Here is a 22,471-nt window from a genome sequence, read left to right on the forward strand (position 1 = left end):
GGTTCCTAGGTCAACACTCAACCCCTGAGCCACACATCCGGGCTCCATCACCAGTAGGGGGCGTGCAGGAGGCAGCCAATCCATGATTCTCTCTCCTCATGGATGTTTCTCTCTCTCTCCCTCTCCCTTCCTCTTACGAAAAAAAAACACTTAAGGAAAACCAATGGGGTGGGGTTCGGGCATTGAGAGTGTCTCTCTCTCTCTCTCTCCTCGTGTTTGGAGGGAAAGACTGCAAAGCATCTTGGGAACTTTCCCTCCCACCGCAGCCTGCACAGCACCCTCTGGTGTACCTCTCGGTGTTGCATGCGTTTTTCTGTCCCTGGTGCGTGTGGCCACGGAACGTTCTGGAACTTACAGTAAGAGCTGATCCACGGGCTCCTGGTCACGAGCCGCTGGGTCCCATTCCAGATGGAAAAATAGAGAATGGTGTCGCCCTCGGCCTCCAGGACGCACCCAGCCCGGCGACCGTGTTGGAGGATGTAGTTGGAGCATTCGCTGTCGTTCTTATGTTTAAATCTGTGGGTTTAAGAGAGAGAGAGAGAGAGAGAAAGAGAGAGAGAGAGAGAGAACCATTGAGCCATAGATCATATTTGGAAATAATATATATCCTATCTAATAAAGAGGAAATATGCTAATGGACCCTCACATCATCGCAAAGATGGGAGCGCCCACGGCCAATCAGGAGGGAATATGCTAATTGACTGCCCCGCCCTCAAAGATGGAGGTTCCCACAGCCAATAAGGAGGGAATATGCTAATTGAGTGCTCTGACCTCAAAGATGGCAGTGCCCACAGCCAATAAGGAGGGAAAATGCTAATTGACTGCCCCGCCCTCAAAGATGGTGGCGCCCACAGCCAATGAGGAGGGAATATGCTAATTGACTGTCCTGCCCTCAAAGATGGCGGTACCCACAGCCAATCAGGGGGGAATATGCTAATTGACTGCCCCGCCCTCCAAGATGGCAGCGCCCACAGCCAATAAGGAGGGAATATGCTAATTGACTGTCCCGCCCTCAAAGATGGCGGTACCCACAGCCAATCAGGGGGGAATATGCTAATTGACTGCCCCGCCCTCAAAGATGGCAGCGGCCTGCACGCCCCCTACTGGGGATCGATCCCACAACTTGGGCACGTGCCCTGGCTGGGAATCAAACCGTGACCTCCTGGTTCCTAGGTCAAGGCTCAACCACTGAGCCACACCAGCCAGGCAGATTTTTTCAAAATATATTTTTATTGATTTTTTTACAGAGAAGAAGGGAGAGGGAGAGAGAGTCAGAAACATCGATGAGAAAGAAACATCCATCAGCTGCCTCCTGCACGCCCCCTACTGGGGATGTGCCCGCAACCAAGGTCCATGCCCTTGACCGGGAATCGAACCCGGGGCCCTTCAGTCCGCAGGCCGACGCTCTATCCACTGAGCCACACCGGTCAGGGCTGTATTTTTTTTATTTCATTCAGTGATTTATAATACCTTCCTATCATTACTTATAGTTACACTCAACTTGTCTCCAATTCGATCATTGATAGGACCTCAAAAATAGCGTCAGGTCCTTTTTTGAACAATATATAGAGATATTTTTATTGATTTCAGCGAGGACGGGGAGAGGGAGAGAGAGAGAAACATCCATGAACACCCTGAGACCAGCTTATACTTCATCCTTAAGACCTTAAACCCACTCCTGACGGCTTGGCTCAGTGGATAGAGCGTCGGCCTGCAGACCGATCCCGGGTTCGAGTCCCGGTCAAGGGCACATGCCCAGGGTTGCAGGCTCCATCCCCAGGTAGGGGGCGTGCAGGAGGCAGCCGGTCCATGATTCTCTCTCCTCATGGATGTTTCTCTCTCTCTCTCCCTCTCCCTTCCTCTCTGAAATCAATAAACTAAAATGAAAATTATGCAAATCAATGGGAAAATATGTTTGAGTGAGGATTTTAAAGAAGAAGGAAGAAGGAGGAGGAGGAGGAGGAGGAGGAAAAAGACCTTAAACCCAAGCCATGACTAGATCAAAATTTACCCCCATAAAGCGTGGAACAGAGTGTAGAATCTCAAAGGGAAGGTGGGAGAGGGTGGGTGGGAGATTATTAACTAAAGGCCTGTAAGCATAACCCATGGACAATAAGGGGGTGAGGGCATGGGGTGGGGATTAGGGGGGGGTGAGCTGGAGAGGGCCAATGGAAGGAAAAAAGGGGGGTATGTGTCATCCTTTCAACAATAAAGATTTATACAGAAAATCCTACATGATAAAGAGATAATATGCAAATTTACCCTCACGCCCTTGCACAAGATGGATGCCCCAAGTGGTCAAAGATGGCTGCTACAAGATGGCCGGCAGGGGAGGGCAGTTGGGGGTGACCAGGCCTGCAGGGGAGGGCAGTTTGAGGGGAGACCAGGCCTGCAGGGGAGGGCAGTTTGAGGGGAAACCAGGCCTGCAGGGGAGGGCAGTTTGGGGGGACCAGGCCTGCAGGGGAAGGCAGTTGGGGGGGACCAGGCCTGCAGGGGAAGGAGGTTGGGGGGACCAGGCCTGCAGGGGAGGGCAGTTGGGGGGGACCAGGCCTGCAGGGGAAGGCAGTTAGGGGTGACCAGGCCTGCAGGGGAGGGCAGTTTGGGGGGAGACCAGGCCTGCAGGGGAAGGCAGTTGGGGGGGACCAGGCCTGCAGGGGAGGGAGGGCAGTTGGGGGGACCAGTCCTGCAGGGGAGGGAGGGCAGTTGGGGGGACCAGGCCTGCAGTGGAGGGAGGGCAGTTGGGGGGGACCAGGCCTGCAGGGGAGGGCAGTTTGAGGGGAGACCAGGCCTGCAGGGGAGGGCAGTTTGAGGGGAGACCAGGCCTGCAGGGGAGGGCAGTTGGGAGGGACCAGGCCTGCAGGGGAGGGCAGCTGGAAGGGGGACCAGGCCTGCAGGTGAGGGAAGTTGGGGGGGATCAGGCCTGCAGGGGAGGGCAGTTGTGGGTGACCAGGCCTGCAGGTGAGGGAAGTTGGGGGGGAGACCAGGCCTGCAGGGGAGGACAGTTGGGGGTGACCAGGCCTGCAGGGGAGGGAGGGCAGTTTGGGGGTCCAGGCCTGCAGGGGAAGGAGGTTGGGGGGACCAGGCCTGCAGGGGAGGGCAGTTGGGGGGGACCAGGCCTGCAGGGGAAGGCAGTTAGGGGTGACCAGGCCTGCAGGGGAGGGCAGTTTGGGGGGAGACCAGGCCTGCAGGGGAAGGCAGTTGGGGGGGACCAGGCCTGCAGGGGAGGGAGGGCAGTTGGGGGGACCAGTCCTGCAGGGGAGGGAGGGCAGTTGGGGGGGACCAGGCCTGCAGTGGAGGGAGGGCAGTTGGGGGGGACCAGGCCTGCAGGGGAGGGCAGTTTGAGGGGAGACCAGGCCTGCAGGGGAGGGCAGTTTGAGGGGAGACCAGGCCTGCAGGGGAGGGCAGTTGGGAGGGACCAGGCCTGCAGGGGAGGGCAGCTGGAGGGGGGACCAGGCCTGCAGGTGAGGGAAGTTGGGGGGGATCAGGCCTGCAGGGGAGGGCAGTTGTGGGTGACCAGGCCTGCAGGTGAGGGAAGTTGGGGGGGACCAGGCCTGCAGGGGAGGGCAGTTGGGGGTGACCAGGCCTGCAGGGGAGGGAGGGCAGTTTGGGGGTCCAGGCCTGCAGGGGAGGGCAGTTGGGGAGACCAGGCCTGCAGGGGAGGGAGGGCAGTTTGGGGGTCCAGGCCTGCAGGGGAGGGCAGTTATGGGGACCAGGTCTGCAGGGGAGGGCAGTTGTGGGCAACCAGGCCTGCAGGTGAGGGAAGTTGTGGGGGATCAGGCCTGCAGGGGAGGGCAGTTTGGAGTGACCAGGCCTGCAGGGGAGGGCAGTTGGGGGAGACCAGGCCTGCAGTAGAGGACAGTTTGGGGTGACCAGGCCTGCAGGGGAGGGCAGTTGGGAGGGACCAGGCCTGCAGGGGAGGGCAGTTAGGGGGTAATCAGGCCGGCAATGGAGCAGTTAGGCGTCGATCAGGCTGGCAGGGGAGCGGTTAGGGGCAATCAGGAAGGCAGGCAGGTGAGCGGTTGGGAGCCAGCTGTCCTTGATTGTGAGAGGGACATCCCCCAAGGGGTCCCAGATTGGAGAGGGTGCAGGCTGACCTGGGGGACCCCCCCCCCGCCCCCCAGTGCACAAATTTTGTGCACCGGGCCCCTAGTAATAAATAAAACAATGTTGGTCCCGTAAGACAGGAACCAACTGGTGCTTGAAAAACTCAAATGACTCATCTCTGTCCCCACAGGGAAAGTTCAGGCCCTTAATATGGCCCTCCCCCACCCCCACCCCTCACCCCCCGCCGTGAGCCTTGTGTGTTCGACATCGATTCATCTTCACGTCGCCCTCCTGCGTACGCCTCCCCATTAATCTCGCGGGCTATCAAACCACCGAGAGCCGACCACACGGCACACGCCCCGTTCACAGAATTGATAATCAATTCGTCGGAAAAGAGAAGAGAGAGAGAGAAAAAAAAACCAAAAAACGCTCCCTCCCGCATGTCGCTCGTGTGTGTGTGTGTGTGTGTGTGTGTGTGTGTGTGTGTGTGTGGAAGGCAAGGTCCATAAGCTTATAAGAAAAAAGCAGACCCCTAGCTGGTGTGGCTCAGTGGATAGAGCGTCGGCCTGCAGACGGAAGGGTCCCGGGTTCGATTCCCGGTCAAGGGCACAGGCCCGGGGTTGCAGGCTGGATCCCCAGGAGGGGGCGTGCAGGAGGCAGCCGGTCCGTGGTTCTCTCTCTCCTCATGGATGTTTCTCTCTCTCTCTCTCTCCCCCTCTCCCTTCCTCTCTGACATCAATAAAAATATATAAAACGAGAGGCCCGGTGCACGAAATCCGTGCAAGAGTAGGCCTTCCTTCCCCCGGCTGCCGGCGCCGGCTTCCCTCCGGCACCCGGGACCCGGGCTTCCCTCACAGCCCTGGCTTCATCCGGAAGGTCATCCGGAAGGATATCTGGAAGGACGTCTGGTCTAATGAGCATAGTATGCTTTTATTATGATAGATATCCTACAGAATAAAAGCCTACTATGCGAAGTGTCCGGTCGGCCAGTCGGCCGTTCAACCAATCACAGCGTAATATGCTAATGATAGGCTAACTAAGGCTGCTCAATTGCTCGCTATGACGTGCACTGACCACCAGGGGGCAGACGCTCTGACCGGTAGGTGTGCTTGCTTCTGGGGTCCGGCCCATCGGGACTGAGCGAGGCGGGCCGGACACGCCCTGGAGCCCTCCCACGGTCCCTCCCCGGCTGGCCGACCTCCCGCGTCCCTCCCCGGCCCCGATCGTGCACCGGTGGGGTCCCTCGGCCTGGCCTGCACCCCCTCGCAATCTGGGACCCCTTGGGGGATGTCGGGGAGCCGGTTTCGGCCCGATCCCACAGGCCTCTGATATACATACATTTTAAAAAGAGAGCCCTAACCAGTGTGGCTCAGTGGATAGAGCGTCGGCCTGCGGACTGAAGGGTCCCGGGTTCGATTCCCGGTCAAGGGCATGGACCTTGGTTGCGGGCACATCCCCAGTGGGGGGCGTGCAGGAGGCAGCTGATGGATGTTTCTCTCTCATCATCGATGTTTCTAGCTCTCTCTCCCTCTCCCTTCCTCTCTGTAAAAATTCAATAAAATATATTTTTTTTTTAAAGAGAGAGAGATTTTAACCCGGGCACAGTTTTTCCTTCCCGGGAATACTCACCTGTAGAGAAAAGTCAGGTTCGTCCCCGAGGGCTGGTTTGCGTCCCACGTCACCTGCACGGTTTCGTAATTAAAGTTGACGATCTGGTATTCGAACGCGACCCCTGGGTCGAAACAGGCAGATGCAGTAGACCGTGAGGCGATGCGGGACAGAGTTTGAGGTTGATAAAGTGACGAGAGGCCCGTGCACGAAATTCATGCACGGGGTGTGGCGGGGGGGGTCCCCTCAGCCCGGCCTGCACCCTCTCCAATCCGGGACCCCTCGGGGGATGTCCGACTGATGGCTTAGGCCCAGGGATCAGGCCTACACCAGCAGTCGGACATCCCTCTCACAATCCGGGACCGCTGGCTCCTAACTGCTCACCTGCCTGCCTTCCTCATCACCCCTAACTGCCCCCCTGTCGGCCTGATCGCCCATCACTGCCACCCCCCCGCCAGCCTGGTCATCCCTAACTGACCCCCTGTTGGCCTGGTCGCCCCCAACTGCCCTCCCCTGCAGGCTTGGGTCCTCTCCAACTGCCCTCCCCTGCAGGCCTGGTCACCCCCAACTGCCCTCCCTTGCAGGCCTGGTCCCCCCCAACTGTCCTCCCCTGCAGGTCTGGTCACCCCCAACTGCCCTCCCCTGCAGGCCTGGTCCCTCCCAACTGCCCTCCCCTGCAGGCCTGGTCCCTCCCAACTGCCCTCCCCTGCAGGCCTGGTCCCTCCCAACTGCCCTCCCCTGCAGGCCTGGTCACCCCGTACTGCCCTCTCCTGCAGGCCTGGTCACCCCTAACTGCCCTCCCCTGCAGGCCTGGTCCCCCCTAACTGCCCTCCCCTGCAGGCCTGGTCACTCCCAACTGCCCTCCCCAGCAGGCCTGGTCACCCCCAACTGCCCTCCCCTGCAGGCCTGATCGCCCCTAACTGTCCTCCCTTGCAGGCCTAGTCCCCCCCCAACTGCCCTCCCCTGCAGGCCTTGTCGCCCCTAACTGCCCTCCCCTGCAGGCCTGGTCCCCCCCAACTGCCCTCCCCTGCAGGCCTGGTCGCCCCTAACTGCTCTCCCCTGCAGGCCTAGTCCCCCCCCAATTGCCCTCCCCTGCAGGCCTGGTTCCCCCCCAACTGCCCTCCCCTGCAGGCCTAGTCCCCCCCAACTGCCCTCCCCTGCAGGCCTGATCGCCCCTAACTGTCCTCCCTTGCAGGCCTGGTCCCCCCCCAACTGCCCTCCCCTGCAGGCCTGGTCCCCCCCAACTGCCCTCCCCTGCAGGCCTGGTTCCCCCCCAACTGCCCTCCCCTGCAGGCCTGGTTGTCCCTAACTGCCCTCCCTGCAGGCCTGATTGCCCCTAACTGTCCTCCCTTGCAGGCCTGGTCCCCCCCGCAACTGCCCTCCCCTGCAGGCCTAGTCCCCCCCAATTGCCCTCCCCTGCAGGCCTGGTCCCTCCCAACTGCCCTCCCCTGCAGGCCTGGTCGCCCCCAACTGCCCTCCCCTGCTGGCCTGGTTCCCCCCCAACTGCCCTCCCCTGCAGGCCTGATTGCCCCTAACTGTCCTCCCTTGCAGGCCTGGTCCCCCCCCCCCAACTTCCCTCCCCTGCAGGCTTGGTTCCCCCCCAATTGCCCTCCCCTGCAGGCCTGGTCGCCCCCAACTGCCCCCCCTGCAGGCCTGGTCGCCCCACGCAGCCTGCTGTTCAGTCATTACTGTTTCTTTGATGGCGTCCAAGACAATTTGCATATTCCTCTATGGTTAGTGTAGATGTCAGCACTCCTGTCCTCAAAATGACACAGTGGCCCGGCCGGTGTGGCTCAGCGCCGACCTAGGAACCAGGAGGTCAGGGTTCGATTCCCAGTCAAGGGCACACGCCCGGGTTATAAGCTCGATCCCCAGCAGGGGGCGTGCAGGAGGCAGCCGGTCCATGGTTCCCTCTCCTCATGGATGTTTCTCTCTCTCTCTCGCTCCCTTATTCTCTGAAATCCATCAGTAAGAAGAAATGATAATCCAGTCAATGGACACAGACTTCCAAGGATCAGGGCAGATAAAGCCTCCCCAGAAATAGGAATATCCGGCCCGTGGGCCGTCTAAGGCCTGAGAAATCATTGGGTCTGGCCCCGCCCTGGTGTTAGGGGTGAGTTCCTTCCGTGTTTGACCAAACGTAACAGGCTAACTTGTTTTTTTAATCATTTATTTATTTTAAAAATATATATTTTATTGATTTCAGAGAGGAAGGGAGATGGGGAGAGAGAGAAACATCCACGAGGAGAGAGAATCATGGACCGGCTGCCTCCTGCACGCCCCCGACTGGGGATGGAGCCCGCAACCCGGGCCTGTGCCCTTGACCGGGAATCGAACCCGGGACCCCCTGGTTTATCGGTTGACGCTCAACTGCTGAGCCACGCCAGGTGGGGCTAGCAGGCTGATTTTTTTTTAATATATATTTTATTGATTTTTTAAAAATATGTATTTTATTGCCGAAACCGGTGTGGCTCAGTGGATAGAGCGTCGGCCTGCGGACTGAGGGGTCCCGGGTTCGATTCCGGTCAAGGGCATGGACCTTGGTTGCAGGCACATCCCCAGTGGGGGGTGTGCAGGAGGCAGCTGATGGATGTTTCTCTCTCCTCGATGTTTCTAACTCTCTATCCCTCTCCCTTCCTCTCTATAAAACATCAATAAAATATATTTAATATATATATATATGTTTTTTATTGATTTTTTTTTTTTTTTTACAGAGAGGAAGGGAGAGAGATAGAGAGATAGAAACATCCATCAGCTGCCTCCTGCACGCCCCCCACTGGGGATGTGCCCACAACCAAGGTACATGTCCTTGACCGGAATCGAACCCGGGACCCTTCTGTCCGGAGGCCGATGCTCTATCCACTGAGCCACGCTGGTGAGGGCACTAGCAGGCTAATTTTTGCTTTTTTTTTTTTTTTAATTTCTCTCTTTTTTTTTCTTTTTTTAAAATCAGGCTAATGTGTAAGTGGTTGCTATAAATATCCCCAATGGCCCCGAGCAGGAAAAATGGGTCCCCACCCCTCTGGTGACTTAGAGGCACGGGTGTGACAGGCGGCGTCACCCTGGGGGGCGGGCGGGGTGGGAAATATTCATCAGAAGCGTCAGCATCAGGAAACAGGAAAAATAAAAATAAAAAAAGGAAGACGTGTCCACCTCTTCGAAGGGTAGAAAGTAGGAGGCATCCGCCCGGATTCTCCACCGCAGCACCCACGCCCCCCACCCGTGGATTTTCTGTGGCTTTTTTTGTGTGTTTTTCATGGAAAGTAAATCTCCAAGTAACTGTTTTTTTCCTCTTTTTAAATCCTCCCCTGAGGATATTTTTTCCATTGTTTTTTTTGTTGTTGTTTTTTTAGACAGAAAATGTAAGGGAAGGAGAGAGAGAGAGAGAGAGAGAGGAGAGAGAGAGAGAGAGAGAGAGAGAGAGAGGAACATTGATGTGGGAGAGACACATGGATGGGTTGCCTCCCACCCCCCCCTCCCCACCAGCTCCAACCGGGTCCCAGGGATCGAACCCGCAACCCAGGTACGTGCCCTTGACCCCGGAATCGAACCCGGGACCCTCCAGTCCCCAGGCCCGATGCTCTAACCACTGAGCTAACCAGCCATGGCTCTTTAAAAATATATATATATATGTTTTCCGCTCAGTGGGTAGAGCGTCGGCCTGCGGACTGGAGGGTCCCGGGTTCGATTCCCGGTCAAGGGCACAAGCCTGGGTTGTGGGCTCCATCCCCAGTAGGGGGCGTGCAGGAGGCAGCCGACCCATGATTCTCTCTCCTCATGGATGTTTCTCTCTCTCCCTCTCTGAAATCAATAAAAAAAAATATTTTTTTAAATATACTTTTTCCATTAATTTATCTTAGAGACAGTGGAGAGGAGGGGGGAGGGCAGAGAAACATCAGAGAGAGAGAGAGAGAGAGAAACATCCATGAGGAGAGAGAATCACGGATCGGCTGCCTCCTGCACGCCCCCCACTGGGGATGGAGCCCACAACCCGGGACCCTTCCGTCCGCAGGCCAACGCTCTAACCACTGAGCCACACTGGCTAGGGCTCTTTTTTTTATAAAAATAAAAAAAATTTTTTTCCAGGGGAGGGTGGGTAGGTGAGTGGGAAGAGATCAAGCAATGAACGTGTATGCATCTATGCCTAAGGCGTGGGCACAGATCATGGGGTGCTGAGGGGCTTGGGGTATGGGGGTTTGGGGGCAGGCTGGAAGGGGTTAATGGGGGGGGGAAAGGGGAGACCTATTGTAATACTTTCCACAATAAAAATTTTTTAATTTTTTTTTAATTTTAAAATATTTTTTAAGTTTTTTTAAATTTTTTCAATAGAAATTTAAAAAAATTTTTTTTCTTGAAAGAAAAAGAAAATATTTTTTCCCATTTATTTCTTTTAGAGAGAGCGGAAGGCAGGAGGAGAGACAGAGAGAGAGAGAGAGAAACACGGACGGTGAGAGAGAGACACATCAAAGTGGTCACCTCCCTCCCCACGCGCCCCACGTGGGTCCCAGGAATCGAACCCGGGACCCTTCAGTCCCCTGGCTGATGCTCTAACCACTGAGCTAACCAGCCATGGCTCTTTTCTTAAAATATATATCTCTCTCTTTTTTTTCCGCTCAGTGGGTAGCGTCGGCAAGCAGACTGAAGGGTCCCAGGTTCGATTCTCGGTCAAGGGCACATGCCCGGGCTGCGGGCTCCATCCCCAGTAGGGGGCGTGCAGGAGGCAGATGGTCCATGATTCTCTCTCCTCATGGATGTTTCTCTCTCTCTTTCCCTCTCCCTTCCTCTCTGAAGTCAATAAAAATACTATATTTTTAAAAAATACACTTTTTCTATTGATTTATCTTAGAGAGAGTAGAGAGGAGGGGAGAGAGAGAGACCCATCCCTTGACAGGGAATCGAACCCCCCACCCCTCCATTCCTTCTCTGAAATCAATTAAAAAATATATATTTTTAAATACATTTTTTCCCATAGATTTATCTCAGAGAGAAACATCCATGAAAAGAGAGGGAGCAAGAGAGAGAGAGATGCATTGCTTGACCGGGAACGGAACCCGCGACCCCTCCATCCACGGAAATCAATAAATATATATATATATATATTTTAAATGCACTGTTTCCATTGATTTATTCTAGAGAGAAACATCCACGAAAAGACACACGCATTGCTTGACCGGGAATCGAACCTGCGACCCCTCCATCCACGGAAATCAATAAAAATATATATTTTTAAATACACTTTTTTCCATTGATTTATCTTAGAAACATCCATGAAAAGAGAGAGCCACAGAAATTAATAAAAAAATATATTTTTAAAAAATGCACTTTTTCCCATTGATTTATCTTAGGGAGAAGCATCCATGAAAAGAGAAAGATCGGGAGTCGAACCCGCGACCACCCCATCCCCATGGCGCGCGCCCTCCCCATGCGCGCGCCCTCCCCATGGCGCGCGCCCTCCCCATGGCGCGCGCCCTCCCCATGGCGCGCGCCCTCCCCATGGCGCGCGCCCTCCCCATGGCGCGCGCCCTCCCCATGGCGCGCGCCCTCCCCATGGCGCGCGCCCTCCCCATGGCGCGCGCCCTCCCCATGGCGCGCGCCCTCCCCATGGCGCGCGCCCTCCCCATGGCGCGCGCCCTCCCCATGGCGCGCGCCCTCCCCATGGCGCGCGCCCTCCCCATGGCGCGCGCCCTCCCCATGGCGCGCGCCCTCCCCATGGCGCGCGCCCTCCCCATGGCGCGCGCCCTCCCCATTGCGCCCCCGCCGCCCGCAGCCACCTCCCTGCAAATTTCCTGCAGAAAAGGGTGATTTGTCCCAAGAGACCTTAAAAAAAAGGGGGGGGGGGATGTTCCAAACGAAGGGGGTTTTGGCCACAAGGAACCCCAAGTCCGTCCTTACCGGCTCCCAGGAGGTGTCCCAGGACCAGGACCAGGACCGCCGCGGGCGCCCAGGGCCGGAGCGCACGGGTCATGCTGGGGCCCCGGAGGGAGAGAGGGAGGGAGGGAGCGGGGGACGGTCGTGCCTGCTCCGTGCGCCCCGAAACCTCTCTCTCTGCGTTCCGGAGTCATCGGCGCGGGGCACCCCGCTTTTTAAAGGGCAGGGGGAGCCCGTGGGGAAGTGACTACAGGAAACAGGGTCACGGAGCGTGACTGACAGCTGAGGACTCTCCCAGCGAAGGAGCCTGAGCTGTGGGCGCGGATCGTAGGGGGGGTCGGGGCCTGGGGGTGAGGGTGGGGCTGGAGGGGGGCCCTGGGCGGGGAAAGGAGAGACATAGATAATCCTTTCAACAATAAAGAAATTTATTTTACTTTATTTTATTTTATTTTATTTTATTTTATTATTTTATTTTATTTTATTTTATTTTTGTTTTTATTTTATTGTATTGTATTGTATTGTATTTTGTTTTTATTTATTTTATTTTATTTTACTTTATTTTATGTTGTATTTTACTTTATTTTATTTTATTTTACATTTTATTTTATTTTTTAATTTTTATTTTACTTTATTTTTATTTTATTTTATTTTTTATTTTATTTTACTTTATTTTATTTTGTTTTTATTTTATTTTATTTTTATTTTATTTTACTTTACTTTATATTTTTATTTTACTTTATTTTATTTTACTTTATTTTATATTTTATTTTATTTATTTTTTGAGCCATAAAGAATATATATATTTTTTTAAAATCATTGAATTGGGCACTTTCCATGAGTGAATGATACTGTATGTGAATCGTATGTCAGTAAAGCTGTTACTTTAAAAAAATAAAATAAATGATAAAAAATTAAAAAATAAAAACAGCCCTGGCTGGTTTGGCTCAGTGGATAGAGCATCGACCTGCGGACTGAAGGGTCCCGGGTTCGATTCCCGGTCAAGGGCACAGGCCCGGGTTGCGGGCTCGATCCCCAGTAGGGGGCGTGCAGGAGGCAGCCGGTCCATGATTCTCTCTCCTCATCGATGTTTCCATCTCTTTTCCTCTCCGAAATCAATAAAAAATATATTTAAAAAAATAGAATCATACATTAAAAACATAAAATAAAATATACAACAAAGCTAGTCTAAGGTTGAAAGGCCTATAAACAATTTTTATTTTTAAAAAATATATAATTGAATTGTGTACTTTCAATGGGTGAATTACACTGTGTGAACTATATTTCATTAAAGCCGTTATATTTTAAAAAATAATAATAATAATAAAAGTAAAACAAAACTGGTCTAAGGTTGAGAGGCCCATGAAGAATTTTAATATATTTGTATTGATTTCAGAGAAGAAGGGAGAGGGAGAGAGAGATAGAAACATCAATGAGGAGAGAGAATCATGGACCGGCTGCCTCCTGCACGCCCCCTACTGGGGATGGAGCCCACAACCCGGGCCTGTGCCCTTGACCGGGAATCGAACCCGGGACCCTTCTGTCCGCAGGCCGGTGCTCTACCCACTGAGCCACACCAGATGAAACTGGATTATGTTTAAAATAATAATAATAAGCCCGAATGGTGTGGCTCAATGGATAGAGCGTCAGCCTGTGGACTGAAGGGTCCCGGGTTCGATTCCCGGTCAAGGGCACATGCCCGGGTTGTGGGCTCCATCCCCAGTGGGGGGCGTGCAGGAGGCAGCCGGTCCGTGATTCTCTCTCCCTCTCCCTTCCCCTCTGAAATCAATAAAAACAATTTTTGTTGTTGTTGTTGCTTAATCTGCGTTTTTCCCAGAACAGACACCTTATTCTCATGTCAACTCGAGCTCAGAGGTGTCCAACCCCCTCGGGCGCAGCGCCCCCTGGTGACCGCCCAGGCCCCGCCCACCATCCCTGGTGTCAGCGAATAATGTGAAATTATCTCTTTTTTTATTTTTATTTTTTCATTCCCACCTGAGGATGAGAGAGAGTGGAAGGAAGTGGGGGGGGGGGGGGGGGGAGAGAGAGAGAGAGAGAGAGAGAGACAGACAGACAGACAGACAGAAATGCCAACCTGCAACCGAGGTCCATGCCCTTGACCGGAATCGAACCCGGGACCCCTTACGGTCCCAGGGCCGGTGCTCTAACCACTGAGCAACACCAGCTAAGGGCTGGCAGGCTCTCTCCTCTCGGGCCTGGTGGCTGCTACGTCTAAGCCTGTTCGGGGGTGCGGCCTGGCACCTTGCAAAGCCTCCCTCCCCCCAACCCCAGCCCGCCCTCCCTCCCCCCTTCTCCCCTCTCCCCCCCGCCCCCAGCCCTCCACCCCGCTGGATGCCGTGAGCATGTGGTTGGTTATCACATCCATCTCTCACCCAAGCCCATGGGACTCGACTCGGATAACATAACCCAACGATTGCTGGGCCCCGGCCAGGAGGAGGGAGTAGGAAGATTCAACTGTAAAAAAAAAGAAAAAAGAAAAAAATAATAAAGAAAGAAAGAAGATTCAATGACAGCCCAGCAGCATTTAAAGATTATATAGACCAGAGGCCCGGTGCACGAAATTGTGCACGGCGGGGGAGGGGGGTGTCCCTCAGCCCAGCCTGCACCCTCTCCAATCTGGGACCCCACGGGGTATGTCCGACTGCCCGTTTAGGCCCAATCCCTCTCACAATCCAGGACTGCTGGCTCCCAACCGCTCGCCTGCCTGCCTGCCTGATTGCCCCCTAACCGCTTCTGCCTGCCAGCCTGATCACCCCCTAACCACTCCACTGCCAGCCTGGTTGATGCCTAACTGCTCCCCTGCCTGCCTGATCGCCCCTAACTGCCCTCCCCTGCAGGCCTGGTCCCCCCTAACTGCCCTCCCCTGCCGGCCTGATCGCCCCTAACTGCCCTCCCCTGCAGGCCTGGTCCCCCCTAACTGCCCTCCCCTGCCGGCCTGGTCACCCCTAACTGCCCTCCCCTGCAGGCCTGGTCGCCCCCAATTGCCCTCCCCCGCAGGCCTGGTCTCCCCCAACTGCTCTCCCCTGCAAGCCTGGTCGCCCCTAACTGCCCTCCCCTGCAGGCCTGGTCCCCCCTAACTGCCCTCCCCTGCCGGCCTGGTCACCCCTAACTGCCCTCCCCTGCAGGCCTGGTCACCCCTAACTGCCCTCCCCTGCAGGCCTGGTCTCCCCCAACTGCTCTCCCCTGCAAGCCTGGTTGCCCCCAACTGCCCTCCCCTGCAGGCCTGGTCACCCCTAACTGCCCTCCTCTGTAGGCCTGGTCACCCCTAACTGCCCTCCCCTGCAGGCCTGGTCCCCCCTAACTGCCCTCCCCTGCCGGCCTGGTCACCCCTAACTGCCCTCCCCTGCCGGCCTGGTCACCCCCAACTGCCCTCCCCTGCAGGCCTGGTCACCCCTAACTGCCCTCCTCTGTAGGCCTGGTCCCCCCCCAACTGCCCTCCCCTGCAGGCCTGGTCACCCCTAACTGCCCTCCTCTGTAGGCCTGGTCCCCCCCCAACTGCCCTCCCCTGCAGGCCTGGTCACCCCTAACTGCCCTCCCCTGCAGGCCTGGTCTCCCCCAACTGCCCTCCCCTGCAGGCCTGGTCTCCCCCAACTGCCCTCCCCTGCAGGCCTGGTCTCCCCCAACTGCCCTCCCCTGCAGGCCATCTTGTGTCCACATGGGGGTGGCCATCTTGTGTGTTGGAGTGATGGTCACCTTGCATATCACCTCTTTATTATATAGGATGTTTATATGTTTTTAAATATCTTTTTATTGATTTCAGAGAGGAAGGGAGAGAGAGAGAGCGAGAGAGAGAGAGAGAGAGAGAAACATCCATGATGAGAGAGAATCATGGATCGGCTGCCTCCTGCACGCCCCCTACTGGGGATCAAGCCCACAAACCGGGCATGTGCCCTTGACTGGAATCGAACCCGGGACCCTTCTGTCCCCAGGCCGACGCCCTATCCTGCGGAGCCAAACTGGCTAGGGCAGAAATACATTTTACCTTTGTCAATGATAAAGGGATTTTCTATGCCTGGATACACACAGTTCAACCCATAATCATGCTTTATATTCTAAGAATGCTTGATAATTTACAAAATGCTCAGACATATGCAATCATAGGTGATGTTCCCAAGAAGATAGGAGACAATAAAGAAAATTATCCTGTATAATAAAAGCCTAATATGCTAAGTATCCGATCATCTGGGTCGTCCGTTCAACCAACCAAAGCGTCATATGCTAATGATATGCTAAGGCCGCTCAACCGCTCGCTATGACATGCACTGACCACCAGGGGGCAGACTGTCGACCGGTCAACCAGTCGCTATGACGTGCACTGACCACCAGGGGGCAGACAGTCGACCGGTCGACCAGTCGCTATGACGTGCACTGACCACCAGGGGGCAGACGCTACGACCGGTAGGTGAGCTTGCTGCTGGGTTCCGGCCGATCGGGACTGAGCGAGACGGGCCGGACACGCCCTGGAGCCCTCCCGCGTCCCTCCCCGGCCCCGATCGTGCACCGGTGGGGTCCCTCGGCCTGGCCTGCGCCCTCTCGCCATCCGGGACCCCTCGGGGGATGTCGGAGAGCCGGTGTCCGCCCGATCCCGCAGGCCAGGCCGAGGGACCCCACTGGGGCACGAATTCGTGCACCGGGCCTCTGGTATGCCTATGAGAAAATATCTAGTGACTTATGAAATACAACGGCTTTCAAAGAGGCAGAGATAGGAAAGGTATTCTCTACCGTCAAGAAAAAAATGAGCCGAAACCAGTGTGGCTCGGTGGATAGAGCGTCGGCCTGCGGACTGAAGGGTCCCGGGTTCGATTCTGGTCAAGGGCATGTACCTTGGTTGCGGGCACATCCCCAGGTGGGGGCGTGCAGGAGGCAGCTGATGGATGTTTCTCTCTCATCGATGTTTCAACTCTCTATCCTTCTCCCTTCCTCTCTGTAAAAAAAATCAATAAAATATATTTTTTTAAAAAAGAAAAGAAAAATTGAAAGGCCTAAAAGACATACAAAAAAAAAAAAAAGAAAGAAAAGAAATCCACAAATGGAGAAGGATTAGGGTAGTGCTCGGCAAACTCATGAGTCCACAGAGCCAAATATCAACAGGACAACGATGGACATTTCTTTGGAGAGCCACATTTTTTACACGTAAACGTCTTCGAACACCACTTCTTCAACATAGACTCGCCCAGGCCGTGGTATTTTGTGGAAGAGCCACACTCAAGCGGCCAAAGAGCCGCCTGTGGCTCGCGAGCCGCAGTTTGCCGACCACTGGGCTAGGGGGACAGTCATTCATGGCCCACAGAGCTCTACAGATTTCCGAGTGAAGCAAGAAGGTTGACACTTAAGAGACTGAAAAACTCCAAGTAAAGGAAGACGAAACAGGAGACGCAGAAATTTTAAAAAAAAAAAAATTTTTTTTTTTACTCCAAACTCTTAGGTTCTGCACCTGGAACCTGCAAATTAAACCAAGTGACGGAAGATTAGCAGGAAGGAGAGAAACAGAGTCTGCATGGCCAGCACTCAAAGGCATGGTTAGAATCGGGGGAACTGTATACCCAATTCAGTAGCGGATGGGAAGGTGAGAACAAATGTTTAGGGAAAAACAAATTGTTTTTTGGGGGGAGAAGATGAAAGAGTTTACAGGAGAACATGCAGGAGATAAGAAAGGGTGTGATACCTGGCAGGCGTGGCTCAGGTGTTGAGTGTTAACCTAGGAACCAGGAGGTCACGGTTCGATTCCCGGTCAAGGGCACACGCCCGGGTTGTGGGTTCGATCCCCAGTAGGGGGCGTGCAGGAGGCAGCCGATCCATGCTTCTCTCGCCTCATGGATGTTTCTATCTCTCTCTCTGCCTCTCTCCCTTTCTCTCTGAAATCAATAAAAAATATATATTAATAATAATAATAAAGACAAACGGTGTAATGTGAGTGGTCTCTCCATTCAGGACCACGAACCCCCCAGAGAAAAGATTTCGTTGTGGCTTTTATTGTGTCCCCAGTTCTGAGGGTGGGTCCGCGCCAAAGAGGAATTTCTAGGAGACTAATTTCCCAGAAGTTGCTGCTTTGGGTCAGAGAAGGGAATTTCTCCGGTTCGGTCATTTTTATAATTTTTTTTTCTTTTTAAAGATACCGTGGTGGAATTGAATGAACAGACTGAACTGCCAAGCCACATAGAGACAGACTCACGGATAGAGAGTGAGCTGACATCCCTGCGGGGTGGGAGGGGAGAGATGGGGGGAAGGAATTGAGTCAAAACAGAAAAAAAAATTTAAAAAGCCCGGCCAGTGTGGCTCAGCGGTTGAGCATCGACCGACCTAGGAACCAGGAGGTCCCGGGTTCGATTCCCGGTCAAGGGCACATGCCCGGGGTTGTGGGTTCGATCCCCAGTAGGGGGCGTGCAGGAGGCAGCCGGTCCATGATTCTCTCTCATTTTATTAATAAAAATTAAATAAAAATCAATGGGTTTTAGCCACTTTGACTCAGTGGATAGAGCGTCGGCCTGCGGACTGAAGGGTCCCGGGTTCGATTCCCGGTCAAGGGCACATGCCCGGGTTGTGGGCTCCATCCCCAGTCGGGGGCGTGCAGGAGGCAGCCGGTCCATGATTCTCTCTCCTCATGGATGTTTCTCTCTCTCTCTCCCTTCCTCTCTGAAATCAACAAAAACAAAAATATATTAAAAATAAAAATCAATGGGGAAACATACCCTTGGATGAGGACTAAAAAAAAAATAAAATATAAAAAAGACAGAGAACCATGTATGAACATCGGTTCCTGGTTCCTATAAACTCAGCTCCCCCCACGCCAGGTGTCCCCCTTTTTGGGGAAACTCCGCGTGTGGGGACGGGGTGGCCGCGGGGCCACGCCCCGTGCTTTCCAGCCATTTCTGCCAGACGGACATCGGCTTTAAAAATAACATCGGCCCCGTGTCCTGTGTCTGTGTGTCTTTAAAAAAAGGCCCCTCGGCAGGTCCCGTCCTCACCTCGGAGGGCCGGGACCCCTCTCACTTCCTCCTTCGAGCTGCGGGTTCGGGCTCAGAAATGAGGATGTGTGTGCGTGTGTGTGGGGGGGTTGGACGGGGACGGAGGGGAGGGGGTGACCTTTATGGGAGAAATCACCCTGCTTTGTCTCCTGACATTTGTGGGGAGAGTCACACAGGCTGGCCCGGGATGGAGCTTTGGAAAACAAAATCGTGGGTGTGTTTTTTTGTTGTTGGTGGTGAGTTTGGGTTTTTTTTAAATATATTTTTAATAGAGGCCCGGTGCACGCAATTCGTGCATTTTGGGGGGAAGGGGTGTCCCTCAGCCCAGCCTGCACCCTCTCCAATCTGGGACGTCCCTATCACAATCCAGGACTGCTGGCTCCCAGCCGCTCGCCTGCCTGCCTTCCTGATTGCCCCTAACCGCTTCTGCCTGCCAGCCTGATCTCCCCCTAACCACTCCCCTGCCAGCCTGATCAACGCCTAACTGCTCCCCTGCCAGCCTGTTTGCCCCTAACTGCCCTCCCCTGCAGGCCTGGTCACCCCTAACTGCCCTCCCCTGCAGGCCTGGTCACCCCTAACTGCCCTCCCCTGCAGGCCTGATCACCCCTAACTGCCCTCCCCTGCAGGCTTGATCGCCCCCAACTGCCCTCCCTTGCAGGCCTGGTCCCTCCCAACTGCCCCCCCCCTGCAGGCCTGGTTCCCCCCAACTGCCCTCCCCTGCAGGCCTGGTCGCCCCTAACTGTCCCCCCTGCAGGCCTGGTCGCCCCTAACTGCCCTCCCCTGCAGGCCTGGTCGCCCCTAACTGCCCTCCCCTGCAGGCCTGGTCGCCCCTAACTGCCCTCCCCTGCAGGCCTGGTCGCCCCTAACTGCCCTCCCCTGCAGGCCTGGTTCCCCCCAAAACTGCCCTCCCCTGCAGGCCTGGTTCCCCCCAAACTGCCCTCCCCTGCAGGCCTGGTCCCTCCCAACTGCCCTCCCCTGCAGGCCTGGTCACCCCCAACTGCCCTCCCCTGCAGGCCTGGTCGCCCCTAACTGCCCTCCCCTGCAGGCCTGGTCGCCCCTAACTGCCCTCCCCTGCAGGCCTGGTCGCCGCTAACTGCCCTCCCCTGCAGGCCTGGTCGCCCCTAACTGCCCCCCCCTGCAGGCCTGGTTCCCCCCAACTGCCCTCCCCTGCTGGCCTGGTCGCCCCTAACTGTCCCCCCTGCAGGCCTGGTCGCCCCCAACTGCCCTCCCCTGCAGGCCTGGTCCCTCCCAACTGCCCTCCCCTGCCAGCCATCTTGTGGTGGCCATCTTGGGTCCCCATGCGGGCAGCCATCTTGGGTGTTGGAGTGACGGTCAATTTGCATATTACCTCTTTATTCTATAGGATTGATTTCAGAGAGGAAGGGAGAGGGAGAGGAGAGAGAATCATGGATCGGCTGCCTCCTGCACGCCTCCTACTGGGGATCGAGCCTGCAACACCGGGCATGTGTCCTTGACCGGGAATCGAACCCAGGACCCTTCAGTCTGCAGGCCGACGCTCTATCCAATGAGCCACACCAGCCAGGGCCAGTTTATCGTTTTTGAGAGAGAGGGTGGGGGGAGAGGAAGAGATAAAGAGAAACAGTGAGCTCGGCTGGTGTGGCTCAGTGCTCAGCCAGGAGGTCCCGGGTTCGATTCCCTGTCAAGGGCACATGCCCGGGTTGTGGGCTCGATCCCCAGTAGGGGGCGTGCAGGAGGCAGCCGATCCATGATTCTCTCTCATCACGGCTGTTTCTCTCTCTCTCTCCCCCTCTCCCTTCCTCTCTACAATCCATAAAAAAATCTATTTTAAAAAATAAAGAAAAAGAAAAATCCATCGAATCATATCCTTGGGTGGGAGGAGGGAAAAAAATAAAGATCTTTAACTGAACTCAGGGCCCCGTCTTCTTTCCACTCCCACTTCCTTCTGGGCTGAAAGCGCGCTGGGCGGGGTGTCTGCCGGGCCTGTCACATGGTCCATCGCAAAGGCCACGGGTTCGATCAGGGGGTCATCGGCCCACCCGCTGGCGTGGGCGTCTTCTTAGAAATGCCAGCACGCTGGCCCTGACTCACGGGCACATGCCTGGAAAGCAGGGGGCGGGGTGGGCGGGGAGGAGGTGGGGGTGACTCTGAGGTGCAATGGTGGACAGAGCCTGGGGTCCATGCCCTGAGCCGGAGGTTGAGGATCAGCAGGATCCAGACCGAATTGGGCAGCGGAGACCGGACACCGGGCCGCGTCACCCGCCCACCCCAGCCTCCATCTCTCCCAGACGTTGGCATCGTTTTACGAGAGGCCTGCCCGGTGAACGCATTTGGGATCCGGCCGAAACCGGCTCTCCAACGTCCCCCGAGGGGTCCCGGATGGCGAGAGGGCGCAGGCCAGGCTGAGGGACCCGACCGGTGCACGATCGGGGCCGGGGAGGGACGCGGGAGGTTGGCCAGCCGGGGAGGGACCGCGGGAGGGCTCCAGGGCGTGTCTGGCCCGTCTCGCTCAGTCCCGATCGGCCGGACCCCAGCAGCAAGCTCACCTACCGGTCGGAGCGTCTGCCCCCTGGTGGTCAGTGCACGTCATAGCGAGCGGATGAGCGGCCTTAGCATATCATTAGCATATTACGCTGTGATTGGTTGAACGGACGACCGGACAACCAGATACTTAGCATATTAGGCTTTTATTCTATAGGATTGATTTCAGAGAGGAAGGGAGAGCGAGAGAGAGAGAGAGAGAGAGGAACATCCATGATGAGAGAGAATCATGGATCGGCTGCCTCCTGCACACCCCCTACTGGGGATGGAGCCCGCAACCCGGGCCTGTGTCCTTGACCAGGAATCGAACCCGGGACCCTTCAGTCCGCAGGCCGACGCTCTGTCCACTGAGCCACACCTGCCAGGGTGACATTGGAATATTGGTGAGATCTACAGGTAGGTTGTGGGTTCGATTCCCGGTCAGGACATGTGTGGGAGGCAGCGGATGAATGTTTCTCTCTCTCTCTCTCTCTCTCTCTATCTCTCCCTCTAAAATGAATTTAAAAAAAAGAATTGTCTGGCCAGTGTGGCTCAGTGGTTAGAGCGTCGACCTAGGAACCAGGAGGTCACGGGTTCGATTCCCGGTCAAGGGCACAGGCCCGGGTTGCGGGCTCCATCCCCAGTCGGGGGCGTGCAGGAGGCAGCCGGTCCGTGATTCTCTCTCCTCAAGGATGTTTCTCTTTCTCTCTCTCTCTCTCCCTTCCTCTCTGAAATCAATTTAAAATTTTTTAAATAAATAAATAAAAATCAATGCCAAAAAAACCCTTGGACCCGGCCCCTTTGGCTCAGTGGACGGAAGGGTCCCGGGTTCGATTCCAGTCAAGGGCACGTACCTCGGCCCGGGCCCTGGTCGGGGCACATCTGGGAGGAACCCCATCGATGTGTCTCTCTCTCCCATCGATGTTTCTCTCTGTCTCTCCCTCTCTCTTCCACTGTCTCCCTAAAAACCAATGGAAAAATATCTTCGGGGGAGGATTTTAAAAAAAATAGGTTGGGGTGGGGGACCCCCCCCACGACTTCAAAGCGGAGAGATGAAACCTGGGCTGGGCGGGGAGCAGTTTCGGGGTGTGGGAGTGAGGCCTGAGGGCCCAGGCAAAACCCTGACTCAGAAAAACCAGGCCCACATTGACCCTGGCTCCCTGCCCAGGACCCCAAGCCACGGGGTTTTGTCTGCCAGGTATCCCCCCATTCATATCAGAGTCGGGGTGCTTTCTCAACATCGACAGGGGTCCCCGGCATCTCTCCTGCCTCTGATGTCTTTCTACTTCTTAATATCTATCTATCTATCTATCTATCTATCTATCTATCTATCTATCTATATAAAAGGCTAATGTGCAAATTGTCCCCGTGGGAGTTCGACCAGGAGACCGGGAGTTCGACCGGGAGACCAGGAGTTTGCTCGCTCGCTATGCCGTGCACTGACCACCAGGAAGGTCCCAGCCAGCAAG

General features: G+C 55.4%; 1 protein-coding gene across 1 annotated transcript in view; it reads right to left on the bottom strand.

Annotated features, from left to right (window-relative positions):
• Positions 1-11,684, bottom strand: part of CRLF2 (cytokine receptor like factor 2) — a 23,920-nt gene extending 12,236 nt beyond the window's left edge. Inside the window, exons 1-3 of the mRNA XM_079766041.1 lie at positions 11,545-11,684; positions 5,674-5,776; positions 356-516 (exon numbers count right to left, since the gene is read on the bottom strand). Coding sequence (XP_079622167.1) covers positions 356-516; positions 5,674-5,776; positions 11,545-11,617 — 337 coding nt within the window. The 5' untranslated portion in view covers positions 11,618-11,684. The remainder of the gene's footprint in view (positions 1-355; positions 517-5,673; positions 5,777-11,544) is intronic.
• Positions 11,685-22,471: the final 10,787 nt, after the last annotated feature.

Source organism: Cnephaeus nilssonii (assembly GCF_951640355.1).
Source record: "Cnephaeus nilssonii genome assembly, chromosome: Y".
Classification (NCBI taxonomy): domain Eukaryota; kingdom Metazoa; phylum Chordata; class Mammalia; order Chiroptera; family Vespertilionidae; genus Cnephaeus; species Cnephaeus nilssonii.